The sequence below is a fragment of the Heliangelus exortis genome, chromosome 6 (assembly GCF_036169615.1).
Source record: "Heliangelus exortis chromosome 6, bHelExo1.hap1, whole genome shotgun sequence".
Classification (NCBI taxonomy): domain Eukaryota; kingdom Metazoa; phylum Chordata; class Aves; order Apodiformes; family Trochilidae; genus Heliangelus; species Heliangelus exortis.
The window spans coordinates 16,278,995-16,304,184 of record NC_092427.1 but is presented as its reverse complement, the minus strand read 5'-3'; the positions used below and the strand labels follow the sequence as shown (position 1 = coordinate 16,304,184).

The 25,190-nt window shown below is 41.7% G+C and overlaps 1 protein-coding gene across 1 annotated transcript in view; it reads right to left on the bottom strand.

The window, feature by feature from the left end:
• CPS1 (carbamoyl-phosphate synthase 1) overlaps window positions 1-25,190 on the bottom strand; it is a 91,132-nt gene that overhangs the window by 47,454 nt on the left and 18,488 nt on the right. Inside the window, exons 7-21 of the mRNA XM_071746886.1 lie at window positions 23,933-24,022; window positions 23,294-23,422; window positions 22,610-22,716; window positions 22,091-22,232; window positions 20,462-20,539; window positions 18,953-19,063; window positions 18,186-18,281; window positions 14,173-14,362; window positions 13,560-13,717; window positions 12,775-12,903; window positions 9,147-9,291; window positions 8,559-8,769; window positions 7,286-7,484; window positions 5,217-5,393; window positions 440-558 (exon numbers count right to left, since the gene is read on the bottom strand). Coding sequence (XP_071602987.1) covers window positions 440-558; window positions 5,217-5,393; window positions 7,286-7,484; window positions 8,559-8,769; window positions 9,147-9,291; window positions 12,775-12,903; window positions 13,560-13,717; window positions 14,173-14,362; window positions 18,186-18,281; window positions 18,953-19,063; window positions 20,462-20,539; window positions 22,091-22,232; window positions 22,610-22,716; window positions 23,294-23,422; window positions 23,933-24,022 — 2,081 coding nt within the window. The remainder of the gene's footprint in view (window positions 1-439; window positions 559-5,216; window positions 5,394-7,285; window positions 7,485-8,558; window positions 8,770-9,146; window positions 9,292-12,774; window positions 12,904-13,559; window positions 13,718-14,172; window positions 14,363-18,185; window positions 18,282-18,952; window positions 19,064-20,461; window positions 20,540-22,090; window positions 22,233-22,609; window positions 22,717-23,293; window positions 23,423-23,932; window positions 24,023-25,190) is intronic.

The window sequence follows — 25,190 nt, the reverse complement described above, 5'->3', positions numbered from 1 at the left end:
CAGGGCCACAAAGATAATCAGGGGACTGGAGCACCTCTGCTATGGTGCCAGGCTGAGAGAGTTTGGGTTGTTCAGCCTGGAGAAGAGAAGGTACTGGGGAGAGTGGAAGAGGGGAGACTTAGGTTAGACATTAGGAAGAAATTATTTAGTGTGTGGGTGGTGAGACATTGGCACAGGTTATCCAGAGAAGTTGTGGATTCTCCATCCCTGGAAGTGTTCAACTGCAGGCTGGATAGGGCTGGAGCAGCCTGATCTAGTGAGAGGGGTCCCTGCCCATGCCAGGGGTCTTGGAACTAAATGATCTTTGTGGTCCTTTCCAATCCAAACAATTCTGTGATTCTATTACTGCATCTGTGCTCAGGCTTACCAAAGTTTTCCCAGTAGAAGGATCCTCAGAAGAACAGTTATATCCTAGGACAAAGCCGTTGTTTTTTCCTACCTGTTGTGTTCCTTCAGGATCCTCCCCATGTTCACAATGTTGCACATCTTATACAGGAACCATTTGTCAATGGCTGTGAATTTGTGAATGACATCCACAGGCACTTTGTTCTCCAAGGCCTGCCAAAAACAGGACAGCACCAAATAGCCCCTTTAAAACATTCTTCACAAATACAGAGTTAGTCTGCAACGAGGTAGCAGCAACTACATAGCATAGAGACACAAAAAGTACTGCAGCCTAAGCTGGATAAATCAAAGATTCATCTACCCCAGGACACTGTGATACACAACAACAGAAAATGTGATCCACAACAACAGAAAATGTGCCCCTCAGGCAGTGTGGGGAAGCACCAGCCACTTTTCTGCACATGCCTTGGTACCAAAAGCTGGATTCAGTTTGAGCAAGAGAGAGAGAATTTGCTTTTTCACAAAGCCAGCAGCCAAACTTCAACTGATGGCAACAGGGCTTGGTGGCCCCTTGGTGGCCTTCACTATCTACAGCAAGGCACACTCAGCCTGAGTGCTGACTCCTCCCATCTGCACCCCTTACCACTCAAGCTGCCTAAATTCCTAGCTTCCCACTGCTAGCTTCCTAGCTGCAAATGTTAAAAAGCAAGGTCCAGCTTCTAAGCTGGAGAGGAACATTTTACTTTGGAACACAAGGCTGAATCAAACATACAGCCTTGAAGTATTCCTGAAGCAAGTTAAAGTGCAGTCCTGGGTCACACATTGCAGCTGCAGCATAATTCATTCTTCTCTCTATCTCAAGTTAATGTCAAGATCATTCAATTTCTGGATTATTTTGCTGGAGCTATTTACTTATTATTATCATTATTTTGTTTTGATCAAACTATTAGCAACCGTGGTGTAAAAAGGAACCCCGCAGAGTTATTATTCAAGCAACATTTTACAGGATACTGCAATATGAAAAAAAGATATTTTGGATGAATATGCTAGAGAGCCATTGCAGCTTTATCTTCTTTCACTGATACTTCTTAGGTCTCACCAGTGGTGTGCAGTTACAAGTCTCTTGATAAAAAAAGTATGATCAACCATAATGATAATATCAGATCAGTGTCTTGGCTGAGCTTAAGCAATCAGGCTCATTAACTTGCTACCATGTTTAATTGTTTTCTTTCAGGGCAGCATCCATGGAACAAATCCAGAGCAATGCCCCTGAAGATAACTCCAGCATTAATCCAGAAACAAGTTTGGCCCCCTGTACCCCAGTTATTCTCCCAAGTCACCAAGCTGTGAAAACAAGGTTGTACCATCAGTGGGAGCTTCAGTGCTGTGATGTGGAGACTTTATGGCAACTGAAATGCACAGGTGTCACCATTTGAACAGGAGGAACTAAAGAAGGAGGGCTTTTCAGACTCTGAGAGAGGCAGAATGCACAGGGAGGGATCAATTCCCTCCCATTTCCTGCCATACTCTATAAAAGGTCAGAAACCCAGCAGCTCCTCCCTCTTTCTGCTCCTTCTTTGTGCTGCCTGTGCAGTTGTTCATTACCACCGGCTTGCCACGTGCTATCGGGTTGTGTATATATATATATATGTGTGTGTGTATTATTTTGTTACTTTACCCTTTATGTTATTACCTTTCCCTTTTGTTAGTAAAATCTGTATACAACTTAAAACCAGTCTTTATTCCTCTTTTATAATCCCTTTGTGTGTGTGGGAGGGGGGGGGGAATACAGAGGAATTCTGTCCTAGGTTTGTAGTCTACCCAAACTGCTAAGGCATGACAGCAGGTCAGATCAGTGCTGTGCTCCAAGAAAGTAGCACCTGCATGGAGAAAGGTTGGGTGACAGCTCTCATTGGGCACTGACAGCACTTTCCACTTTTTCTGAAGGATTTCCAGGCAGTTTGCCTGTGTTTATCTCTCACAATTATTCTCTTGCCCTAAGAGGTAATAAGCTGCTGGACTTGAATATCCTGCATGCTCACAAGCAGCAACCCCCAAATGCACATTTTGTCTCCTTTAGAGTAAGCAGTAACTCACACAGCAAACCTTGGCACCCACCAGCCACTGCTCTTCCAAACCCCTGCAAAGAGAAGCCCAGGGCTATCACAGTGGTCCCTGAGCACTGGCAGTGACAAGGCTGGGCTTCTCACACATTTCTGGGTACAATACTGGGTGTGAGGCAATGGGTAAAAAGTTCCTCCCATTCTGATTCCTTAGTGCCTGGAAGGTGAGGTCACACTGCCACATGAGTGGGACATGAGCAAATCCATCTTCTGCCCATCTGATTTCACAGAACAAGTACAGAGTTGCTTATCTTGAGGATCACCAACCTTCAGCCAGTGGTCCCCAGGCCACATGTACACACACAGGTAGTATGACCACATACACTTAATCAGCTTAGGACCCTTTATATAAAAGCTCTAGGGATCTTCTAAGGAAACTGAAAAAACACAAATTACTTCCCCTCCTTAATCAAAGGAGAGGCAGAGAAAACAAACCATCTTCCTCTCTGTGGCAGAAATCTGAAGGCTGGAAAAGAAGAATGAGTTTGCAGACAGGTCTTGCCCCCAAACCACCACACTACAGGGGCAAATGAGTTTTCCAGGCAGAAAAGCCCTGCAGGAATTGATCAGGGGCCCTAGACTATCCTCCCATGGCCCTATTCAATTTAAATCTACACAAAGGAGTTCAGCTTTAACACACTATTGGAAGGAGGGAAGGGAGCTGCAGCAGGAGAGCATGAATCTAGAGCCCTACCCCCCTCCAAGTGCACCCCATCCAGTAGATGCCTGCCCCATGCTGGGAAGCCAAGGGGTTTATAAGGCTGCCTTCACAACAAGAGCCAGAGAGCAGGCTTTGTTTCCAGACCAAGCAAAAGAGGGCAGCTCAGGTGCCTGTGCTGTCTCTAGGGCTGGCACCCTGGTTCCTTCAGTCTTGCCCCTGCTCCTCACCAAAGGAAGCATTTAGCTGCTGCTGGACAGGAGTACAAATGCAAACACATCTGTAGTGTGGAAAATTGGAGACCTGGGCTCTGGTAGGAAACAGAGCATTGATCAAATCCACAGCAAGAGTTTACTGAGAGCACTTGTACACAACCTTGAGAGCACCCAGAAAAGATCTGATGCAACCTAAGCAGCCCTGCTCATTAGGCAGCTCCACCTTTGCAGTACTCAGTCACTCTGACCAAGGGACAGGTCTCATCTATTTCATTCTCTCTCCTTGTGCTTTCTTTCACATTACAACAGGGAGTCCCATTACAACAGCAGTAACTCTGAAGGGCAGCTGAACTCCCCTCCCTTTCACTCGAGCAGTTACTCTTTTTATCATACAGATGACAAAGAAAAGAGAAAAAGTAAAAAGCCTTGGAGAGCTGACTAGCAGGGTTTGGAAGGGGGGAGAAGAAGACATACAAAGCAGCTCCATCCTGTTCCAAGCAAAGCTAATGGCTAATGGGAACTAACTGTTGGCTTTTAAATGCCAGCATGCGGGAAAGGGATTTCCAGACAGGCAGCCCCAGCTGCCAGAAGTATCTCTTACTGATATTGCTTGCCTCAGTTATTAACAGAGATGAATTAGTGCACTGTGTCAGGCAGAGGCTGCTCTGTATAGGGAGGGATTAAGATTTTGATCTTGTTTTTTTTGACAACTCCTAGTGAAAATGCCACCAGCTGGGAACACCCAGAGTGCTTAGTGGGACCCAAACGCACCTTCATCTCCCCAGATCCCGTGTGTTAACATGGAGCTAAGATTAACCTTTCAAAAAAGCTCTCTGAGCCAGTCAAACAGACAAGAAGCAAGATTTTTCTCTCAGTTACAAGGAAAAGCTCTTATAAAGACCAAGCACAGCTGCTGAAGGATGTTCTACACTTACAAATACACACATTTCCACTGCTTGAATAGCAAGAGTCAACACCTGGACAAGCCACACATTTATAGAGCATCCTGTGCTTTTCATTTAGGCCATTTATAAGAGGAGCAGCTACATGAAAACCTTTTTACAAATACAGCACAGCCTCAGGTCCTCACACTTGTGTGGAGGATGTAATGAGATATATCTACAAATGAGCGCAAAGGGCTTAAAGACTCCACCACACACAGTCAGGAACAAGAAAATAGTAACTGTCCATTCCCTGCCTGAAAGATTTACAATCTTAGAAAAAGCTCAGCAAGTTAAGTACGAGCTAAAACAGACAGCTTCCCCCTCCTCTTCATTGAGAGTATGGACAGAGGGACAAGTTAACTGCAGCAAAACCAAAGTGTAAAAATGCATGTATCTTGTAAAGTAACCCACCCTTCAGCTACCATGTGATATACACAAATACCATGGACCAGAAGGAAGAAATAATTTCACACCCTAGCTCCCCTTACAATAACACTACCACCACCCTCTCATTACCCAGACACCTTGAAAGATGAAGTGATTTGCCTGGTGGGACAGGAGAGGTGTTAATGGTGGGGGAAACTGAGCCTATTTCAAAGAATAGGGGATTCCCTGTATGCTAAATTTAACAGAGTTCTAAACTTTTTTTTTTTTTTAGCTTCAAGCCCACACCAATGCAACAATTGCAAAATGACAGTGCTCTCACAGACTGCAGCTCGCTATTCTTTATCATCCTTTGTTTCATTTCTCATAAGGATCTTCATTTTTTCCTTCCTCCCTTCCTATAAATTAATGGTGACCAGCAAAACTGGACAACTTAAACTGGTGCAAATCAGAGCTGAATATTACCCAATATTCAGCAAACAAGATGACCCAGCCTGGTAGCTATAGTTCAAGGGACATAGACCAAGAGCTTTCTGTCTGTTGTTACCTTGGCTATTGCATATATCCGAGTGCTGGATGGCTCAGAAAGTTCCTTCTGAAGATCTACGATGGCTGGCCAGGATTTATTCATGGGCAGATGTGAAGTGAAGCCATCTACAGAGGGGTGGCACATTCTCAGGGCTTTTTGGAAGCTCTCTTCAAAAGTGCGCCCAATAGCCATGACCTGTAACAGAGAGCACTCCCACATCAGCTACAGTGATCATAAAGGAAACCTCTGCTCTCCTCTATAAACCACTCTGAAGCACTTCAGGAGAGGGAGGCATTTTGTAGCAGCATGGGTGTAGTAATATAGAAGGATATTTCTGTTTAACAAGCTGTTAGAGATAGAAATTTGCAGTGGGAATTTTAAGGTTCAGAAGAAATCTGCTTCTCTTCCTTTAAATTACATTTAACAATGACTCTCCCCTGTGAGGGTTCTCTGAAAGGATTACTCCTCTTTGGCCTAGCAGCATTGGGGTTTCCCTCCTTCAATCTTGATATCACTTTTAATAAGAAAACAAGCCTTTCTCTGTGGAAATCTGTGAGGTAGCAGAGCCCTTTCTCAAATTTCTACATTTTTATTTCCCAGTGCAGTACAACTCTAAGTATAAAAATCTTCTCAAATATAATGTTGAAAAATGTCAAAAGAAAAAAATAACATTGTTTTTTCTTTTCTCACAGCTCTGGGCCCACTGCCCAGCACAACAGAGCTCAGGAAAATCCAGGCCAGACTAGACTTCAATTAATAAAAATGCAGTAGATGCTGCAGTGCGCCTTCAAGTTCAGGCCTAGGGAGAGGACTTCCATACTAATGGAGAAACAGGGGCAAGAAGATCTTTGCCTCAAAGACGTGCTCTCCTATCACCACTTTCTTCATTTCTGGCAAGGCAATTCCTACTCCCAGACCCTGCAGACTTACATTTCCTCTTAAGCTTCTCCATCCCTGTTTCAGTTTTCCCCCCAGCAGTCACAGACTCAAGTGGTTGGAGCACTGCCTCTTCCTGTATCTCTCTGCTCTCTTTACCCAGTACCCCACCTGGAGAAGGACAGGGGATCAAGCAGTTCTGCTTTTGTGATATGCAATCACTGGAAGGACTCAATACTTCCTCCATGCAAATGTGCATGGCCCAAAAGTGTTCACAGCTGAGGGTTTGTATTTAGGAATCCCAGCTCCACAGAACATTTAAAAAAAAAAACCACAACTTCATTGCTATTAAAAACCAAAAATGCTGTTGGAAAAATTAAGTTCTAATTAATCCTTCCAGTTGTGACAAAGGCTTGTTGTCTAGGCAAGGTAGAATTGATATTAGGAATGTCTCGTGTGTCAAAATAATTTAATAAAATAGCTATTTGAAAAGCATTAGGAAACAAAGACAGCTTAAACCCACACAATTATTTTGCTTTGGTAGCTGATATGTAATTAACTAATTAAATGGGTAATTTACCCATTTTGCTTCACTTCTCTCCTCTTAAAACATGATCTGAAAATGCTGTTATTGTCTCAGACACCTTAAAATCAGGGTTTAACAGTCACACTGTCACGCTCCAGGTATCAGAAACTTAATCAGTAAGAGGAGTCAAAACTTCAGAGTAAGATTACAGATTGTGTTTGGATTCAAGAGAAGAAGCAGACTGAGATATGGCATATGGTTTTAACAGAGAGAACAACCACCTATGGCAGCAACCAAGAGCTGTGGCTCATCAGCATCACTGAAAATCTTAACAGACTACAGCTCTTGAAGTTCTGCTCTAATTAGCCACGACTACAGAACCCCAAACAAAAAAATAACTCAGAGTTCTGTAATGAGTATTAAGAATGAAATCCACCTTAGGTGATGCAAAGTTATCTCTTCCCTTAGGAGTCAAACCATTTATGAATCTACACTCCAATATCCAAGACTACATAGTCCTAACTCACTTCAATTAATTATAGCACTGGATAACAGTGTTTTGAGCCAAATAAGTATCTTCAAAAGCCATTAGGTCCCTGAAGATAGATATTCAGTGGGTTTCCAAGAATGAGAAATGACTTTCTCAAGAGAAGGAATGAAAGGGAAGGAGAGAGTCTGCACTGACCTCTCCCACACTCTTCATGGAGCTTCCAATCCGGCTGGAAGTGCGCTGAAAACGATCCAAATCCCAGCGGGGTATCTTGGTAACAATGTAATCCAGGCTGGGCTCAAAGCAGGCAGAGGTTTTTCCTGTCACCACATTCTTGATTTCTGGCAAGGTGATCCCCAAGGCAATTTTGGCAGCAATGAATGCTAATGGATACCTGCCACAGAGAAGCAGGGCACAGCAGAGTGGGATGCACTTTGCTTTTGCAAATCCCAGGAGTGGATTGAATTAAACAGATGTGATATTTTTCCCTCCTCAACACAATGGAAGGTTAATGTGTTCAAGCATAGCCCATCCAGCTTCCTACCTTAACACATTGTAGAGCTACCTACCCAGACCTGGAACTTGCTTTATTACCTACAAAGCCATCATTTTTGGCATCTGTGGGACCCACAGTGAGACCACATAAACAGATATGCTTTGCTGCAAGACTGTCACCCTAAAAGAAAACAACCCACTGTCCAACATCATGGCTTATCTCCAGCCCGCTATGGCACTTCAACAACCACAGGAGTTGTTGAGAACTGAAAATTAGAGATTAATTTGTGCCTCTCCACAGCATCTGCAAAGTGCAATTAAGAAGCTGATTTTTAAACAGCCTGCTCTGACCATCCTTGTCTTGATTAGTTTATGATTAGCCAACAAAACAAAGGCAGCTAGCAATACCATTTGCATCAGTCTGACAGACAGCTCATTAATAACCCTGTCCTCTGGGTCCCAGAGATGATTTGCAGCCAGCATAGGGATACAGTGGAACTGATTTGTAAGAACAGCTATTAAGCCCCCACACATGCACCTCCTGGGAGTTTTTCCATTTGTAGTAAGAGCATCAGCAGGCTGGAATGGACCTGGGGGGCTCACTAACCCCTTCTTCCACCTCCCAGCAGGACCCATTCCCCAAGGGTCAATCCTAGCAGATGCTGACATGAACTGCTCTTAAAAGCTTCCCAAGCAGAAATCTGCACCTTACTGACCTGGCTGCTCCACAGTTCTCCCAAATAGCTCACTTCAGCCTTCCTTGCTGCAAATTAAGCTTGTGCCTCCTTATCTTAACTGCATGGAGAGCAGATGCAGGAAATCTTCCAGCTGTCAGTTACATATTTAAACAACACACTGATCTAAGTCACCTAACATAATTCTCTTTTTCTGTTCTTCTTCCCTTAGTTTTTTTTGTTTGTTTGTTTGTTTATTTGTCTGCCCTTTAACTTTTTGTCTGTTTACAAAATCTTACCCTGTTGCCTTGGAGGCCAAAGCTGAACTTCTAGAGAGTCTGGCATTAACTTCAATGATGTAGTAGTCCAGGGAAGTTGGATGCAGAGCAAACTGGATATTACACTCCCCCACGATGCCCAGATGTCTGACAACTTTGATGGCACGATCCCTCAGCATCTGAAATTCCTCATTAGTGAGTGTCTGGCTTGGAGCCACCACAAAAGAATCTCCTGTTTGTCACAAGGTAGCAGAGAAGGCAAATGAGAAGCAGCTCAGTGGCAGTAAATTCTAGCCACAGAGGTCACTTTGTTTGCTAACCCATTGCTAGTAATGAAGTTACCACAGACATTCAAACCTGTGAAAAAGCTGATGAAAAGCACAGGTAGTTAGTAGCCCAGAGCTGAAGTGGCTGATGAATCTTATGGAAAATTGAACCATAGGGGTAGGTTTAGTCTAAAAATATTTGTTTCACACCCTAGCTGACTGCAGACAAGGCCTGAAGCATATTTCTAGAATCCACTTCATCAATCACAAATCTAAGTCAATAACAGCAGGCAGAAGGGTCCTGCATAAAAAAGGCAATGAGCCATTCTGTGCCCAAGCCTACCTGTGTGGACTCCCATAGCATCAATGTTTTCCATGTTGCAGACAGCAATACAGTTATCAGCAGCATCTCTCACAACTTCATATTCTATCTCCTTCCAGCCAACAACTGACTTTTCCACCAGTATTTGTTTAGTCATTGCAAATGCCTGGGAATACAGCAGAGGAAATGAAAAGTAAAAAAGAAACCTTATTAGAATGTGTTCCATATTTAAGACTTGTGGGGCTTATCAGACATCCCAGACATACATGAAAATTGAAAAATGAAGATAAGGCAAAGTCCACAGCACTGATGACAAACACTTGTTATTTCTTTTTTTTTTTTTTTTTTTCTTTTTAATGAAACAAACTTTGCATTAGCTTCAGGAGAAAGGCACAGGAAACATTTATGTGATCTGATGGGGAAACAAGGCAGGGCATATGAGCTTGTAATGGCATATCAATAACAAATAGATAAAAACATCCAGTGCTTCAATCATGCAACAGGCATGTGCTTCTGCTTGTGTGTGTGGGCAGCCCCATGCACATCAACAGGAGAACTCTGCAGAAAGCTAAATGACTGTGATAGAGAGTGTGGTTGTCTGCAAACACCATGTAATTAATAGCACTAATAATGTTGCTTATCATTGCCATACTAACTGGAAGCAAGATTTTTGATTTATTCTTAAACAAATTTTGAAAGTACTCCTTGGTATGAGAGACAAAAAAGAAAAAACAGTTTGTTGGTAAATAAGCATTATCTAAGTGAATAAATGGCCTTAATATTAGCAGATAAAAAAGCATTAATCAATTCTCTACTTAAAACCCTAGAAAATAGTGGGTACACAATCATCTCATCCTTTAGCAAAGCTTCTTGTTTTAACGATGCCCATGAACCAGTCTTCAGTCTGGCCCCCTCTGTATTTAGCTCAAGCTGCTACACAAATGTTGCCCTTAGCTCAGCTGCCAAATGCACACACACATAAAAGAGAGAAAATAGTTTAAGGGGTGGCATTTCACACCCAGGCTAAGCAGGCACTGAATTTGTGGTGATGTTGCAGGAACACTTAACCACACCTGTAAACTGCCCCTATATTACGATTGCCTTCCCTCACTCAAAATGAGTAAGCTCAGGAGATGTGAACTGAAGGGCAGATCCCTTGAGCTACCTGTGCTATGGAACACCCATAGGTGTTCAGTTATCTGAATTATATTCAATTCAGAGTTCAGTGCCTGAAAGTCCAGCTCACAGAATTAATACAGATCATCTTCACAACTGAAAAGGACAGTTTCTGCTGGGCTGTGGAAATAAACTTTGGATGCTCAGCTAATTCAGCATGACCCAAATGGATTTTCCACTATAAATTTTGAAATATTGATATTAAAATAGGAAGTGCTACTGATTCTCTTGAGAGGCAGGAGGCTTTGCAGAGGGATAAAGATAGATTGGAGCATGGGGCTATGATTAATGAGATTAAATTTAACAAGTCAGAATTCTGGATTCTACACCTAGGATGGAATAATGCTGAGCACAAGTATAAATTGAGAGAGGATTGGATGGAGAGCAGCCATGCAGGAAGGGATGTGGGGGTACCGTTCAGCATCACTAGGCTCAGTGTGAGTCAGCCACATGCCCTGAAAGCCAAGAGGGCAAACTCTACCCTGGGAAGTATCAGACACAGCAGCATCAGCCAGTCAAAAATGGTGATTATCCTGCTGTGTTCAGTGCTGCTGCAGCCTCACCACAAGCACTCTGTGCAGTTCTGGGCCCCACGGCTTCAGTAGGATGTGAAGGTCCTTGAACATGTCCAGAGGAAGGCACACAGCTAGTGAAAGGGCTAGCAGGAATGTCCTGTGAGGCACAAATAGGGACTTTGGGTTTCTCTAGTCTGGGGAAAAGTTGGCTGAGGGGGAACTTCATTGGTCTCTAGAGCTTCCTGAGGAAGCCAAGTAGAGAGGGAGCTGCTGATCCATTGACAGAACACCTGAGAATGGTTCAAAGCTGTGCCAGGGGAGGTTTAGACTGGACATTAGGAATCATTTCCTTACCAAGAGAGCAGTCAAACACGGGAACAGGGTTCCCAGAGAGGCAGTCAATGCCACAGGTCTGTCAGTGTTTAAGCAGCATTTGGACAATGCCCTTAACACTGTGCTTTAACTTTTGGTCAGTCCTGTACTGGTCAGGCAGTTGGACTGGATAATTGTTGTAGGTCCCTCCAGCTGAAATGGTCAATTTTATTCTAGCCTATACTGTTGTACTCCACTGAAAATGCTGGAGCTCTTTTAGTATAATATTTGAGAAAATGAAAACATTTACTTAGAAAGTAAAATGGAATCAGGCTTTTGGTACAAAAAAAAAAAAAAGAAGGTTTCAGAAATATGAAAAATTTACTAAAAATATGAACTGCCCTACCCGAAAATTTTACAGATAAGATATTTATAAAGAGCAGCTGCTTTACAGATTTCAGTGAAAAATAGAGGTTCAAAAGCACTTTTCTAAAAAAAAAACCACCGAGAAATGCTAATCAAAACTATGTTCTACTGAAAAATATTCTGCTATAAACCTTTCAAGGCAGCTGCACTGCTGAGGCTTCTGGGTGAATTTCTGTTTTCTCTAAACACAGACCATGCATGAGACTGGGCCAGTGAAGTGTTTCCAGCCTCAGCCACCAGTCCATACAATGGGGTGAATGCAACCCCTGTGGCCTCCTGCATCTGTCAGTCCTGTCCATCAGCATCCCTGCAAGTGACACTGCCTGGGCATACATTTGTTTCCACTAAGCACAGTACTAGATCCAAAATCTGTTTGCATGACAGCAATGTGAAGGAATACAGAATATCCTTTTCACATACAGTTTACTGGCATCAGCAGTACTTCTTTCTAGAGATGCATGAAACATTCAGGGGTTCAGGAATAAAAGGAAAAGACAAAACTGAGAATTTGAGACCAACAGATAGAGGTTTATTTCCTAAAATTTTGCATTTTTTGCCAAGGAAATAAGCTTCTGTTTTGTTTTTCCCAATTATCTGTTTGCTTTCCAGAGCAAATGAACAAAACAAAAAAAAACAAACAACAAAAAACCCACAAAAACCAAAAAAACCAAACAAATAACAATGCCAGATTTCCTACAGAAAAAGAGCTGTCTCTTCATAGCCAGAGACAGCTGGACATCAATTCATGAAGAATCATCCCGTTCAATCTCTAAATGAGCTTTTGACCTAGCAAAAATACCATCTTTAAATGGAAACCCAGCAGAGACTCAAGCCTTCCAGCTCTTCTGTCCCTGATACTACATCACCACTTGGCATTTCAAATGTTTCAACATCCTTGATGTCTTTCATGTGCCATTTACACGTGAATGTAGGTGAATATAATCTACTCTGTTTCTTTTCAGATGTGAATTGCTGAAAAACTTGCTCAAATTGCCTCTCATTAATTTAAGAGATCTGTCATTTAGCCATTGTTACCATTTTCATTTCACAAGCCAGCAGGAATTATGAAAAAAGGGCACTGGATGGAACCAGCATAACATTTTACAGATAAGATAAAAGGCACTGTGTGTACAATTTCCACTCAGTGTCCATGACTATCTGAAGAACTCAGAGAACCAGATGTTTAGTTCTATTCCCAGAGTTTGCAATTGCAGACATACCTTTGTACCAAGGTCCAGCAAACTTTCCTCATCAGGGCATATACCTGACCCCAGACCACCAAGGGCATAAGCAGAACGTATCATGACTGGGTAGTTAATCTTTTCAGCTGCCTTCAGAGCATCTTCAATCTTAAAAGAGAGGGGGATACATTTCAGAGATATTATAACAAGATGAATAAAACCTTACTCATAACTCATAACTTCATAATTCATACTCTTTAACTCTGTTACATGATTAACTGGGAATCCCACCAGTAAGCTGCCTGAAGATAAAATTAAAAGAATAAGCATTGTCTTTGTGACATTGCTTTGTTCTACCAAACAGCAGAAAACTGGAACACAGACTCAAGGAGGTAACTTGTGTCTTTACTTATGGACATCCTTGCAGACTTTCTGTGGACAATGTCCTTACATGGTCCATCTTCATGGACTTCAGCATGAAATAACCCCTTCAAAAAGCTTGTACAAGATTTTTTCCTAAAAAAAAAAAAGTAGCTGATGACACCCTATACATTTTTGTGCCACAGCACAGAAGTCACCCCAGCCTAATTTACTTTTCTTGTTAGTGGGTAAATTAGCATCTTTTTCAAGTGTTTAATTGCATTTTCACTCATTTTAAATCATGGTAAACCAGCATTAATCTCTGCAGAGTGCTTATGAAAGTGTACAAACTACTGTATCCACAGTTTTATTGAACATTCACTCAACAAAACTAGAAATATTTTTTTAACAATGCAAATGAGCAACAGTAATAGTAACCACATCTTCAAAACTGTCTGATTTACCGATTCCACTGCAAAGCTTGGAGCAATCTTTTCATTTAGCTCAGTCAGCTTATCAGAAAAAAGCTTTCTATCCTCTGTAGCCATGATGGATTCAACTGATGTACCTAGGACCTTCACACCATACTCCTGTAGTACTCCTTGCTTGAAGAGTTCAACTCCTGCAGAGTAAACAAAATTATGGTTTTGAGGACTGATGGTAGATAAGAAGAAAGTATTCAAGATACTAGCTGACAATTTGTCTGGTCTCATCAACATCTAGTTTTATTATTCTTTATCAGTATTAGAACTCAGAAACATAACATGACAGTTTCTGTCCTAAAATCTATGAAACCTGGGACTATTTTTAAAGTTACATCTTGGCCATCATCTGCAAAATACTATTGTAAGAAGCTAAATGAAGCTAAATTGTCCTTCCTGATCTCTGCTTTAAGGTGGTATGGATATCCTCAGTTCAACTATGCTAACTAAGACTTAAACTCCAAAGCAGGGTGTATGAATTACTTCTAAGCACCAAACCCAGCAATTAGATACTACATTCATAGCTTAGCAATTACTCACTCCCCCGTGGTCAGTATGTCTGCCAGCATCTCTTAGTAACCTTTATGGTACTGACCACAGTTGAGAGCAGTTTGGCCACCCATGCCCAGAATTAATCCATCCGGACGCTCTGCTTTGATGACCTCTGTGACAAACTGTGGAGTGATGGGGAGGAAGTAGACAGCATCAGCCTGCTTTAAACCACTCTCGTTGGTCTGCACTGAAGCAATATTGGGGTTCATGAGGACAGTTTTCACATTTTCCTCCTGAAAAATGAAAATTTGAATAGGATGCATATGTGGAAGAAAAGAGCTAACAGCAGCAGCAGCAAGGAGAGATGGGGTTTGACAAACATTTTACCAACAGCAGAACTTAGAAAGCCTGGTTCCTTATACAGTCTCCCATTAGGGATTTCTAGTATCTTGTACAAGGTGGAATTAACACCAGTTCTTTACTTTTGTGCCTCTGCCTGTCTGTGAATCTTGAGGGAATAGAGATTCCCATCAGATTCAGAAATTTGGCTGCAATTTTTTAACACGTAGGAGTTACACAGGTGAGACAGGTACAAACTCCAGCAAAATTATGTTTCTTTTTTTCAGACTAAAGTCAGACTAAAAGGGACAAAGCAAAAATATGTTCTTCAAAACCCAGTCTTTTCCTGCCAAGCAGTAGGTCTTTTATCATGGCTATCAAGGTAGTTCTCAGATTTTTGTACTGACTAGTAACAGCTTGAGAATAAATTGTTTTGCTTTGAATTCCATTAAGATATTTTAATTTTGCTGGTATTATCACTTCAAAAATCTTTTCCCATAACCTTCTTATTTCATATTGCACATACTAAAAGACAAAATCTGCCTCTGTATGCATGACAGATATTAACCAAAACAGTGTGTTTTCTGTTTCACACATGAAAAATTGAGATAGCAATAGCAAAATTCATCTGTTTCCTGCTATACCAATGGAAATTTCACCACTCGTTTGGCTACAGAGAGAAATTCACCACAGTTTGCTCACTACAAGAAAAATTTGAGTCAGAGCTGGGCAGATCAACTCTCCTCACTCATGAAATATTCGTGCATAGTGAGGAAGATAACCAACTTTTGCCAATAATGATGAGACCAGAATGTGGCCAAGCTTAAAAAACCACAAGCAGATAAAGAACGTATTCCTGCTTTGTAGTGCATTTTACAGGAACTCATTCTAATTTCCATCAACTTCTTGTCAGGCAATAAACTTATACAAACAAACAAAACATTTGCAAAAAATGCTGATTATAGTTGCAAAATACATTTTAAGAGAAAGATTTGCTATACAGAAGTACAGAGGTTAAGACTCAATGATGGATTTCATTAAATACAGAAACTGTGATGTGGTTAAAAAAAACCAAAACAACAAACAAAACCCAAAGAACAGTAAAAAGAAACAGGAAGAAGGTTGGCAGACTAAGCCATCCATTCCTTGAGCAACGGAAGCATTGATGGGACCAGTATAGAAATGACTATTTTTTCTCCAATTCACAATAAGCATTAAAATGCCATAGAGTTCTTATGTGTTTGTGTAGAATTTGTGATTTCTTGACCCATTGGTTTTGGGGAAAAAACATACAGTTCATGTGGAGCAGTGGGATTCTCACTCAGACCTCTGAGTGTTCATTTCAGGTATTGCATAACATTTCTTCTTCCTTTGATAACTTAAAATAGTGCCTGAAAGACTGGCTGTCAATTTCTGCTGACCTTTATTCCCCATAAAAAGTTGGATCTTTTCACAGAAGCAGAGTTCCCTTGGAAATTTTTGGAACAAGGAAGGGAAAGAAGACATAAGATCCTTATAGAAAATATTTTGCTTTTAGACAAATCACCCCAAACTGGGTAGTTTTCATTAAGGCTCTGAGAGATAATGGGTAGATTTCTGACCAAAACACTCTTCTCTAATAAATGTATCCAGAAATTCATAGCTATAATTTTCTTGTAACGAAGGAGAGGTGGGAGAGGTGTATCATTTTCCACCATACTGGAATATCTGTATATCTGAGCCCTTCCCTTCCTACTTATCTAGGGCAAGGTGTCTTAAGGACAAGCTAGCAGTGATGAGGAAGTAATTAATGAGAGAATTAATGCTCACTGTGCTGAGAGACACATTTTACTGATACCACATCCTCTGGTCCAATTGTTCAGGATGTTGGGTTTTAAACCACTTGCTGTTTGCCCTAATAACCCTTTCCATCAACTTTTGCCTTTTACATTTTTATAAGCACATAGCGCCCCTTCTGATCTGAGATCTTCATTATAACTTAATTAAAACAGAGAATTAATATTACTCCAGGAGGGCTCCATTCCTCTTTTTGTGTAACATCTGTATTTAGATAATTCAGGAGAATCCCCACAGCAAATAATGCAGAAGGCTTTTTCAGGTGACCACAAGCCAATCTCTATTGTCTTGTTTCAGGTCTTGTTCTTCAGAGGATGTTCCTGTCTTTGATCAACACTCTTGTACATACAAATTCACTGACTGGCTAAGTCCCAGATCCACAGAGTTTCACTCATTAAAAGAGGCATCCATTTAACTGCATGGGACTGAATTTTATCACAGCACCTTCTCATAATAGCAGAATTAGCCACAACATCCATCAGTGAGAATCAGTGTTGATTACTAACAAAAAAATTGAAGAAGTCAAAAAGGGAATGAAATCCCTCAACTCCTGTTAATTGTCCATGTTCTCTCCTACACTCTGCAGCTTTGCTCTGGCAGCCACTGACCAACCACCTTCCCTCTTGCCTGCAATTGTAAATCACTGCCAGAGGCAAGGTCAGGGAGTGTAAGCACTGCTGCTGGAATGGCTGCTCAGCCTGTAGATCAGAGCAGCTGGCTGGTGGCCAACAGAAAGGACACTACAGGAGGTCAAGCTAGGGAGATTTATCATTAAAAAAAACACTTTGTTCCACAAACCAGAGCTGAGTTTGAAGGACAAAAGAGAAAATCAGGGAGAGCTATCTCCTTTCTAACTCATTATCTGCACTCACCCACTCTGGGGTTCTTTTCTTGAACCAGTTTGAACCAGTAGCCAGCAGCAGCAATGCAGCACACAAACAATGCATATACAATACCAGATGTGTTGTAAGGCCAAGGCCAACCCAGAGCAAACACAGATTATATTTAAGATGACTGTAATTGATTTTTTCCTTCCTTGACTCCAGGGTCAGCGCTCCTGATGCCAGAACAGAGCTGCTCACAATCATCACCTCAAGTGAAGCAGCTGCTTCATCTGCTCTGAATCTGTTAGACCTCTACAAGTTCTTCTCCTTCATCACATGAGGTTAGACATGAACTAAGAGGCCTAGGTAACTGTTACATTACCAGTAATAACCCCATCACAGGATTACCACTATGCCATTTTAATAGCCTGCATTTCTCAGTCACACAGAAAAGTGCACATGTATTTTTCTTTGCTTCAGAAAAATAAAGCTTTCCAGTCTTCAGAAATGGAATATTAGAAACTGGATAACAAGTTTACTGGACAACGTTCATGCAAAGGAATGACTTTTCATCCAGTCCTTTCAAAATTATAAATCTATTCAGGAACCAAAACTTGGCATATATAGACTTTAAAAAGTTTGTCCCATTTAAAATAAATACCATTCAGAAAACCTGCTTTGATAAGGGATCCAAAATCTTTTACATAACAGTCTCAACAGCACACAACCATTCAACTGTTGGTTTTATTTGCCTGCCTTGCTGTGTGATGGTGTATCACAAAAGTTTCAGTAATTTCAGCTAAGGTGTAGCTCACCATATTCCTCTTCTTTATTTCCATTCAATATGACAAGCCCAGAGTGACCATCACAAGTAACAAACTGCTTGAAGATTGCAATGGAAATCTTCAGAGTGTCTCTCTTTGGAAGATAATTCTGAGTGGTTAACTTGTATCACTAAACCAATGAATTCACAAACCAAAAATGCCTACATTTCCCTACAGCCATTTATTCACACCAGCTTCCCTGCCCCAGTGATACCCTGGCTGGATGATCATAGTTAGCTGTGAGAAGAGAAAATAAATGACATTAGGTTAGTATTTGCAGAGTATCCTCTCACCTTCATGGCTTTCACAGCTTGGGATCCAGAGTAATCAAATTCCCCTGCCTGACCAATCGACAGACCTCCAGACCCTAGAATCAGAACTTTGGAGACCTAGAAGTGTCAAACAGCATAAAAAATATCAGTGCCATGATAGTTTGGATGAAATAACAGACTGTGCACTGATCAGCCTCAAATTACAAAATGTATGTTCTCAAAGAGAAGAAAAGTCACCTCCAAAAGCACTGCAGTTTTATTTCTAAGAATATTTCTCCTGGGCTTCTCTAATATATCTCTAGTTAGAGAAACACATGACTTATGCACAGGATATACAATGAACCTGTTAATCATATCAAGTGCTTTTAGACAACCATGCATTACTTTGGCTGCCCAGAAAGTCCAGCTGCCTTCTAAGATAGCATAAGCCTAGCTCACACTAGGAAATTCAGACTTATTTGCTAAGCAACAGAGCATCAACCTTATGCTAGTAGCACAAAGTCTCATAGTCAGATTATCCCAGGGCACCTCATATACTGCTATGAGAGTGCTTTTCTAGGGAGAACTGCAAAGAAAAAATACATGAAACATGAGATCTTAAAACTTTCTCAAAGAAAAGGGAGTTTATAACACAAGAGATATGTGATAACTGTGAGACAGGCAGCTGACAGGCCTTTCATAAGGGAAGCCTTCTTTGACTCCATGGTCAGCTTTTCTGTCATTTTTTACCATGGATTAAGTGGGAATCCACTAGCCCTGGCCTTGCTGGCAGCATTCAGAACCAGTACCTCAACACCGATGTCCACCCTGGAAGCTGTCGCTCCAGCCTTGGGCAGGACAGAGGAAATGGTAGTGCCTTTCTCTCCCTTTATCAGTGAAATAAATGAATCAAACAGGAACTAGGAAAAACAAACAAACAAACAAACAAAAAGAAAAAATCAAAACCATGTATTTAATCTCCAAAGTGGAATTAAATAATTACCAAGCAAAGAAGGAAAGAGCAGGCCATTTGTGACCTCAGGCTAGCAGCTCTGCTTTGCTGACTTCAGAAGGCAGATTTACACCACCAGAGAAGAGGGAATTGCTATTTAAAATTTATTCAACAACTTCGACAGATCTGACAAAGCTGCATTCAAGAAAGTGAGGTCATATCAAGGAAAAACTACATTATCAATGTTCTGTGTGCTTTGCTTGTGTATGGCTGGAAGTGCAATAAATGAGCGTGTATTAAAAGCTAAAATACAGAAGACCATACACTTAACTAGCACGAGAGAATCATCTGGAATGGAGCCTGCCACAAAGCTGAGGTGTCAACAGGTATATCTAAACATCAGTTGTGCTAAGTCAGTATCGTCCTTCCAGAAGAGATCCTGAAGTAGCTGTGAGAAAAGGTTTCTCCAGCCAGGTCAGGCAGGAGAGGCCCCGTGACCACTGCTGGCAGGCAGGCAGCTGCAGAGAGTGGGACAGGCTCCTCACCTCACCCCACACCTGCAGAGCTTCTATCCACACAGTCACTGAAAATGGGTGCTGGTAATCACCTGTGGAAGGAGGATGGAGGGGTCCTCCAACCCCACAGGTTAGGCACTGTGTGTGTTATCAAAGCCATCCCAGCATTAAGAACGCACAGACTTCCTCTCCCAAGAAATACTAAGTAGTTGATTTATGTTCAGACATGCCTCCTCTGCCTTCCACATCCCCTGTTGCTGCTTGGTCATACTCTGTGACAACACAAGCAGTTGTTATAGAATTTGTGTGCAGTCACAGATGGGGGATTAAAATTTCATTTCACTTAGGAGAACCAGAGTGAAGAAATGTGAATCCATTTACATAACTCTGCAGTAATTATAAAATTTGAAAGTGGAACTAAAATATATCAGAAAGTTAATGATTTTATTATAAAGCATCTGGCTGCTATTTTTTTCTGTTAAGAAAAATCCTTTCCCTTTTGCAATCACCCCAGATACAAGAGATTTGAGCCTGATCCTGCAAAAGCTTAAGCACTTCAGTAACTTCTAAAACACAAATAATCCCACCAGGACTCAAAGCATACAGATCATATGAATGGAACCATTGATCCAAAGGACACAGGAGTCAATAGATGCCTTGCTGCTGATTGTACTTAGGTGTGGATCAAGAAACAAGCCTATGCATGACTGGGCCCTCTGGTAGGATCCTGACATTTCCAAACCCCAAATTTTAGGCCCATCACCAAGATAAAGACTTGTCACTGTAGCTGATACATATCTGCACTCCCTAGGCTATCTGAAAGCAAGCTCAAATCAACTCTTATACAATACCTCTGTGTCTCTTGGCCCAGGATTTGCATCTGGGTAGAACTGGGCTGTGAAAATTGGTCTGGTCTCATGCATAATTCCCTGCAGGAATAAAAATCATTATGAGTTTCTAGCCTCGGGGTAAAGTATGTCATTGTTATGTCACATCTTCCCTGAATGCTCATGTTATTTCTAGTTACATACAAATCTCCTTTAAAATTATTCTCACAATGGCTTGTCAGGATTTGGAAACCCATGTTGGTCAGTCTTGTCCAGCTGTGGTGGGTCAGGTCAGCCACAAGAAAGGGGTTTTTCTCTTTCAAACAGAAGAATGCAACAGACTGCACAACTCTGCTCCTGTTTGTGCATCTCACACTAAAAATCATTGCTCCTTGTCCCTCTCCATTTGTGAAGGTTTAGGAGACTGATGCTGCATTGGGGTTGACAGAAACGATCTTCTAGCTCACATAAAAGAATGTCAAGGTCCTAGATCCAGAAGACTCATGTCCAACCTTAGCTGCTTTATGCAAAAGCACCATCACACTTGTCTCCAGTGTTCAGCTAAAGCAAACATGAAGGACCTAGGGATTAAAGGGTCCAGTTTGTCAACACAGCTAAAACAATCTCATTTCAAAAAGCTGCAAATCTCTTGTATTAATATTTTGTTTGGTAGCATTCATCTCTGTTTAGAGAGAGATAAAGAAGAATAAAGAAGAATAAAGAAAAGGATAAAGAAAACAGTGCAACTGACAAACATCAACCTTACTCTAAAACCATCAGCTGGAAATTACTGTTCCTCAATCCTACAATTTATAGCCAGAAAATGGCAGAACAGCACTGTTCAACCTGCCAGACTTGATGTGGAGCATTTATACAAAACAACAGAGAGGTATATTCCCATGGGGAAATGGCTTTTGCAAATACCTTTTTTTTCAATTATTTTTTCTGATAAATAACAAAACCTCACTGACTTGTACAACACTGGGTCTAATGGACAAGACTTAAATCAGGCAATTACAAAGCCTAAAGATTTGTCTAAACATCTGTCTGACATTGTCAAAACTGAGCTATGGGATATTGTTTTCCTTATGCTTTTTCCTGTTCAGCTGTGAACCTGCAGAGGTCCAGGCATTTAAATTTTTTTTTCCCCTACATAGACATCACCTGACATGAGACCTCTACCTTAGATCCTGTAAATTGTTCTCTAGAAGTGAGAGGTCAGTCTTTCCCTCTCATTACTTTAGTCTTTGGAACTCTGTTTACAACAACATAACAAATTAGACTGCAACAATATTCCATTTCCACGCTGGGCAATACAGAACCAACACCAAGTGACCCAGGTTATTGCAATTGAGGCACAAGCCTAAGATAAAGGTAGCCAAGTGAGCACCACTTAGGGAAACCACAGAAGTTAATAAAGGCAGCTGCTGTTCAAGGGAAATCATAAGGTCATTGCTGCAATCCTGCCTTTTGGGCTAATATGAAGAACAGTGACAATGTTTCATCCCTTTTGGGGCCATAAGGCAGGGCCCCCAAGTAAAGTAGATGGTCAGATCACCAAGTTTAATCCCAACAGGAGGTAAAATTAGGTGAGATGGAGCCTTCACTCAGAAGAAGTTGCTATGTGCAGGTCTCTGCAAAGCATGAGCTCACCTCATTCGTTTGATCATTGGCATTCACAAAGAGAGGTTTCCAGCTGGGTGGGAGGGTAGAGCTGTCAATGGCATAGCCATGGTTCTGAGCAGTGATGACAGCCTGTCCATTCACTGCATTCAGAACTGGTTGGTTCTGCCCTCTGAAAGACAAAGGATCAGAGAACAGGGGACAGAAGTGTCCAAAGGCCACAGTCAGGGAGAGCTGATAACTGTGGGGCTATACATAGTACCTGTATGTACAATCTCAAAATAAATCAATCAATAAATCCTAGGAGAAGCTTTGCTATCCTTCAGTTTCATGGGGATCAATTATCTGACATACACTCAAATCACCCTCAAAAAAAGGAACGCATGAGATAACAGTTTAAATGAAAGGCAAGGAGAATGGCTGGGATGAGGCAGTAATGTTACTGCCTTGCCACTAAGGCAGTTCAGAAGCAAAGCACTGCTGCTCTGTGGTGTTCTGCAGTGCTGAGCTGGTCTGTCTGGGCCTTGGGGAGCAGAGGAGCTGCCGCACCTGTTGGCCATCTGCATCTTGTAGGAAGTAGCTCCAGCTGCAATTCCAGTGATCAGATTCCCCATGCTAATTCCAAACAAAGGCTCTGGGCGATTGCTCTCCAGGACCTAAAATTAAAAGATTTTTCAAGAGATACTGGAGTGTCTTTGTTCAGTAATTCCATCATAAACCATGCTAGTTCCCTCACAGCAGTCACAGACTTGGGAAAAGCTGAATGCAAGGGTGGCAGCAGCACACAAAGGAAAGTTTCCTCCTTTCCTCTGCTTCAGAGGGAAGCCTCAGAGCACAGCTTTGTGTTCCTGTCTACTCAGAGGGGATGAGCAATGGCACTCTGCATTTCAGCCATTTAGTGGATGGCACTATTTCAGACTGGAGCACTGCAAAATCAGAGGTGCTTTTTTCATAAGGTCACAGAGGTTCTAAAAGAGCACAAGGTACTTTAAAGGCACTGGTAAGGTAACTGTGGTAATCATGTTTCCTATGTAATGTTCAACAAGGTCTGTATAGCCTTATTGTAAGTACTGGTCTACAGAAAACTCCCAGTGGACCAAGATGAGGAATATATTAGGCAGATGAAATGACTGAACATTTGGTCTGTAATGTTAGTACCACCTATTTGATTTCAGGCATTTTTTAAAAAGACAACTAAATGAGAATAATTTGCCTATGGCTATTACACTGTACCTTTCTGACATTCTGAATCACCTCCTGGGCTTTCATGGGATCCCCTGGACCTCCAGAAATTATGAGCCCATCATACTCCATGCTGGTAAAATCATAGTCCCATGGAACCAGGTGCACTTCTGCACCTCTCTGGGAAAAAAAAAACCAACAAAAAACCAAAAATCAAACCAACAACAAGAGAACAAGACATGAGGGGAGAAGGAGAACAAATGTATTTGTGTCAGGAGGTTGTTCCTATGCTCTCATGTCATAGAGGCTGAGTTTGGTTTTCAGTCCTTCCTTTGCCAGGGACAATGACAAGGTATCTCTCCACTATCCGCCCAGATTATTTTCACAAAACTGGTTGTCTTATTCTCTTCGAGCCACCTCAGTGTGGTGTTTAGTTAGTCGAGTTTGTCTAAAAGTTTTTCAAGGCATTCTTCTCATACCTGAGAGGTTGCAGCAAAAGTCCCCTTCCTTACCCCCTCCAGACAGTATACCATCTTCAGAAAACACCTCCAATCCATAAAAATCATCCCAGAAAACGTGCCACATTTTAGAAGAGAAACTGTTAGAGAATGGGTGTGACCAGCAGGAAAGTGAGTGAATACAGGCAAGGCTTTTACATAAGCAAAACAGAGACACAAAGCACTGACCTACCTTTACCAGTAGACGGATAACATTGTGCTTCAAACCACAGTCAACAGCTACAACTTTAATTGGATTTCCTCTGCCATAAACCTTGACTTCCTATAAAAAGACAGACCATGCTGTAAATGCCAGGTCACCCTCTGCCCCTAAAACATAGGGGAATAGAATCACTTTTCACCAACTTACAGCAACTGGTACTAAACAATCAATTTACATGGAAATTTCCATAATTACTGAAGACATAAGTGCTTCCTTCATTTTTCTGTGAAAGTAGGAGTTATAATGCTCTTTTATACATTGCTGATTACAGCAGCAATAGCAATCCCTAAGAAAGCACTTGTTTCCAGAGCTAGACAAGCTTTTTTCCTGTGTTTCGCCTCATTAGCAGTGAAGCCACAAAGCAGTTCTAAGAGATGATTGCAGTCCAAGAGGAATGCCAGACACATAGTTTTCCTGCTGATGCCAGTGGAACGAAGCTACCTCACACCAGCCACAGGTCAGTCACATTAAACACAACCCTGACACTCCAGACACAGGAAGAGCAAAGCAAAGCACAGCTGGAGATGTCCTGGGACTGACCTGCAGCGCAGCACAGCAGCACAGACCAGGCCAAGCATTCCACTGAGCATGACCAAACCTCACATGGACCTGGCAGTTTTAAATACCAGACAACATTTCACTCCCATCTGCTGTTCCCTAACCCATTCTGCAAAGTAAATTGTCACCAGTCCCAAATCTGGACCATGATGCTTTGTACACCCACTTATCTGTTGCTCTGAACGTACATGGGAGACAGTGAAGTCAAACAGCCAGATGCTACATGGGCCTTGATACTGCACTGTGCAGACACATCACTGGAGAGCTGTGTCACTGATGCAAGCTTATTTATGGACCACTGATTTCTGAAGCTTGATGAACTATTTCACTTGTTACATGACTGCAGTTAGCACCAGGCTGGGATGTTTTTCATCAGTAAGCACATAAGGCAGCCTTCTTCCTTCTGAAAACAAACCCTGTGCTTATCTTCAATTATGGTCAGCTTCTGAAAGCTGATACTGGCAAGAATACTTTATCCAAAGTGACTTCTGGCTTCTGCAATAAACTGCTGGAAAAAAAGATTTTGGGGCTGTTTGTTTGTTTTTCTTTCTTCTTTTTCAACTGAGTAACTACCTTTTGATCAGCTTCTCTGGCATTCATATTTCACAGCTGGGCCCCCTTATGAAAAGATGCTGAAGTCCATGCCCAATATACTGGTGATGGGTAGGTG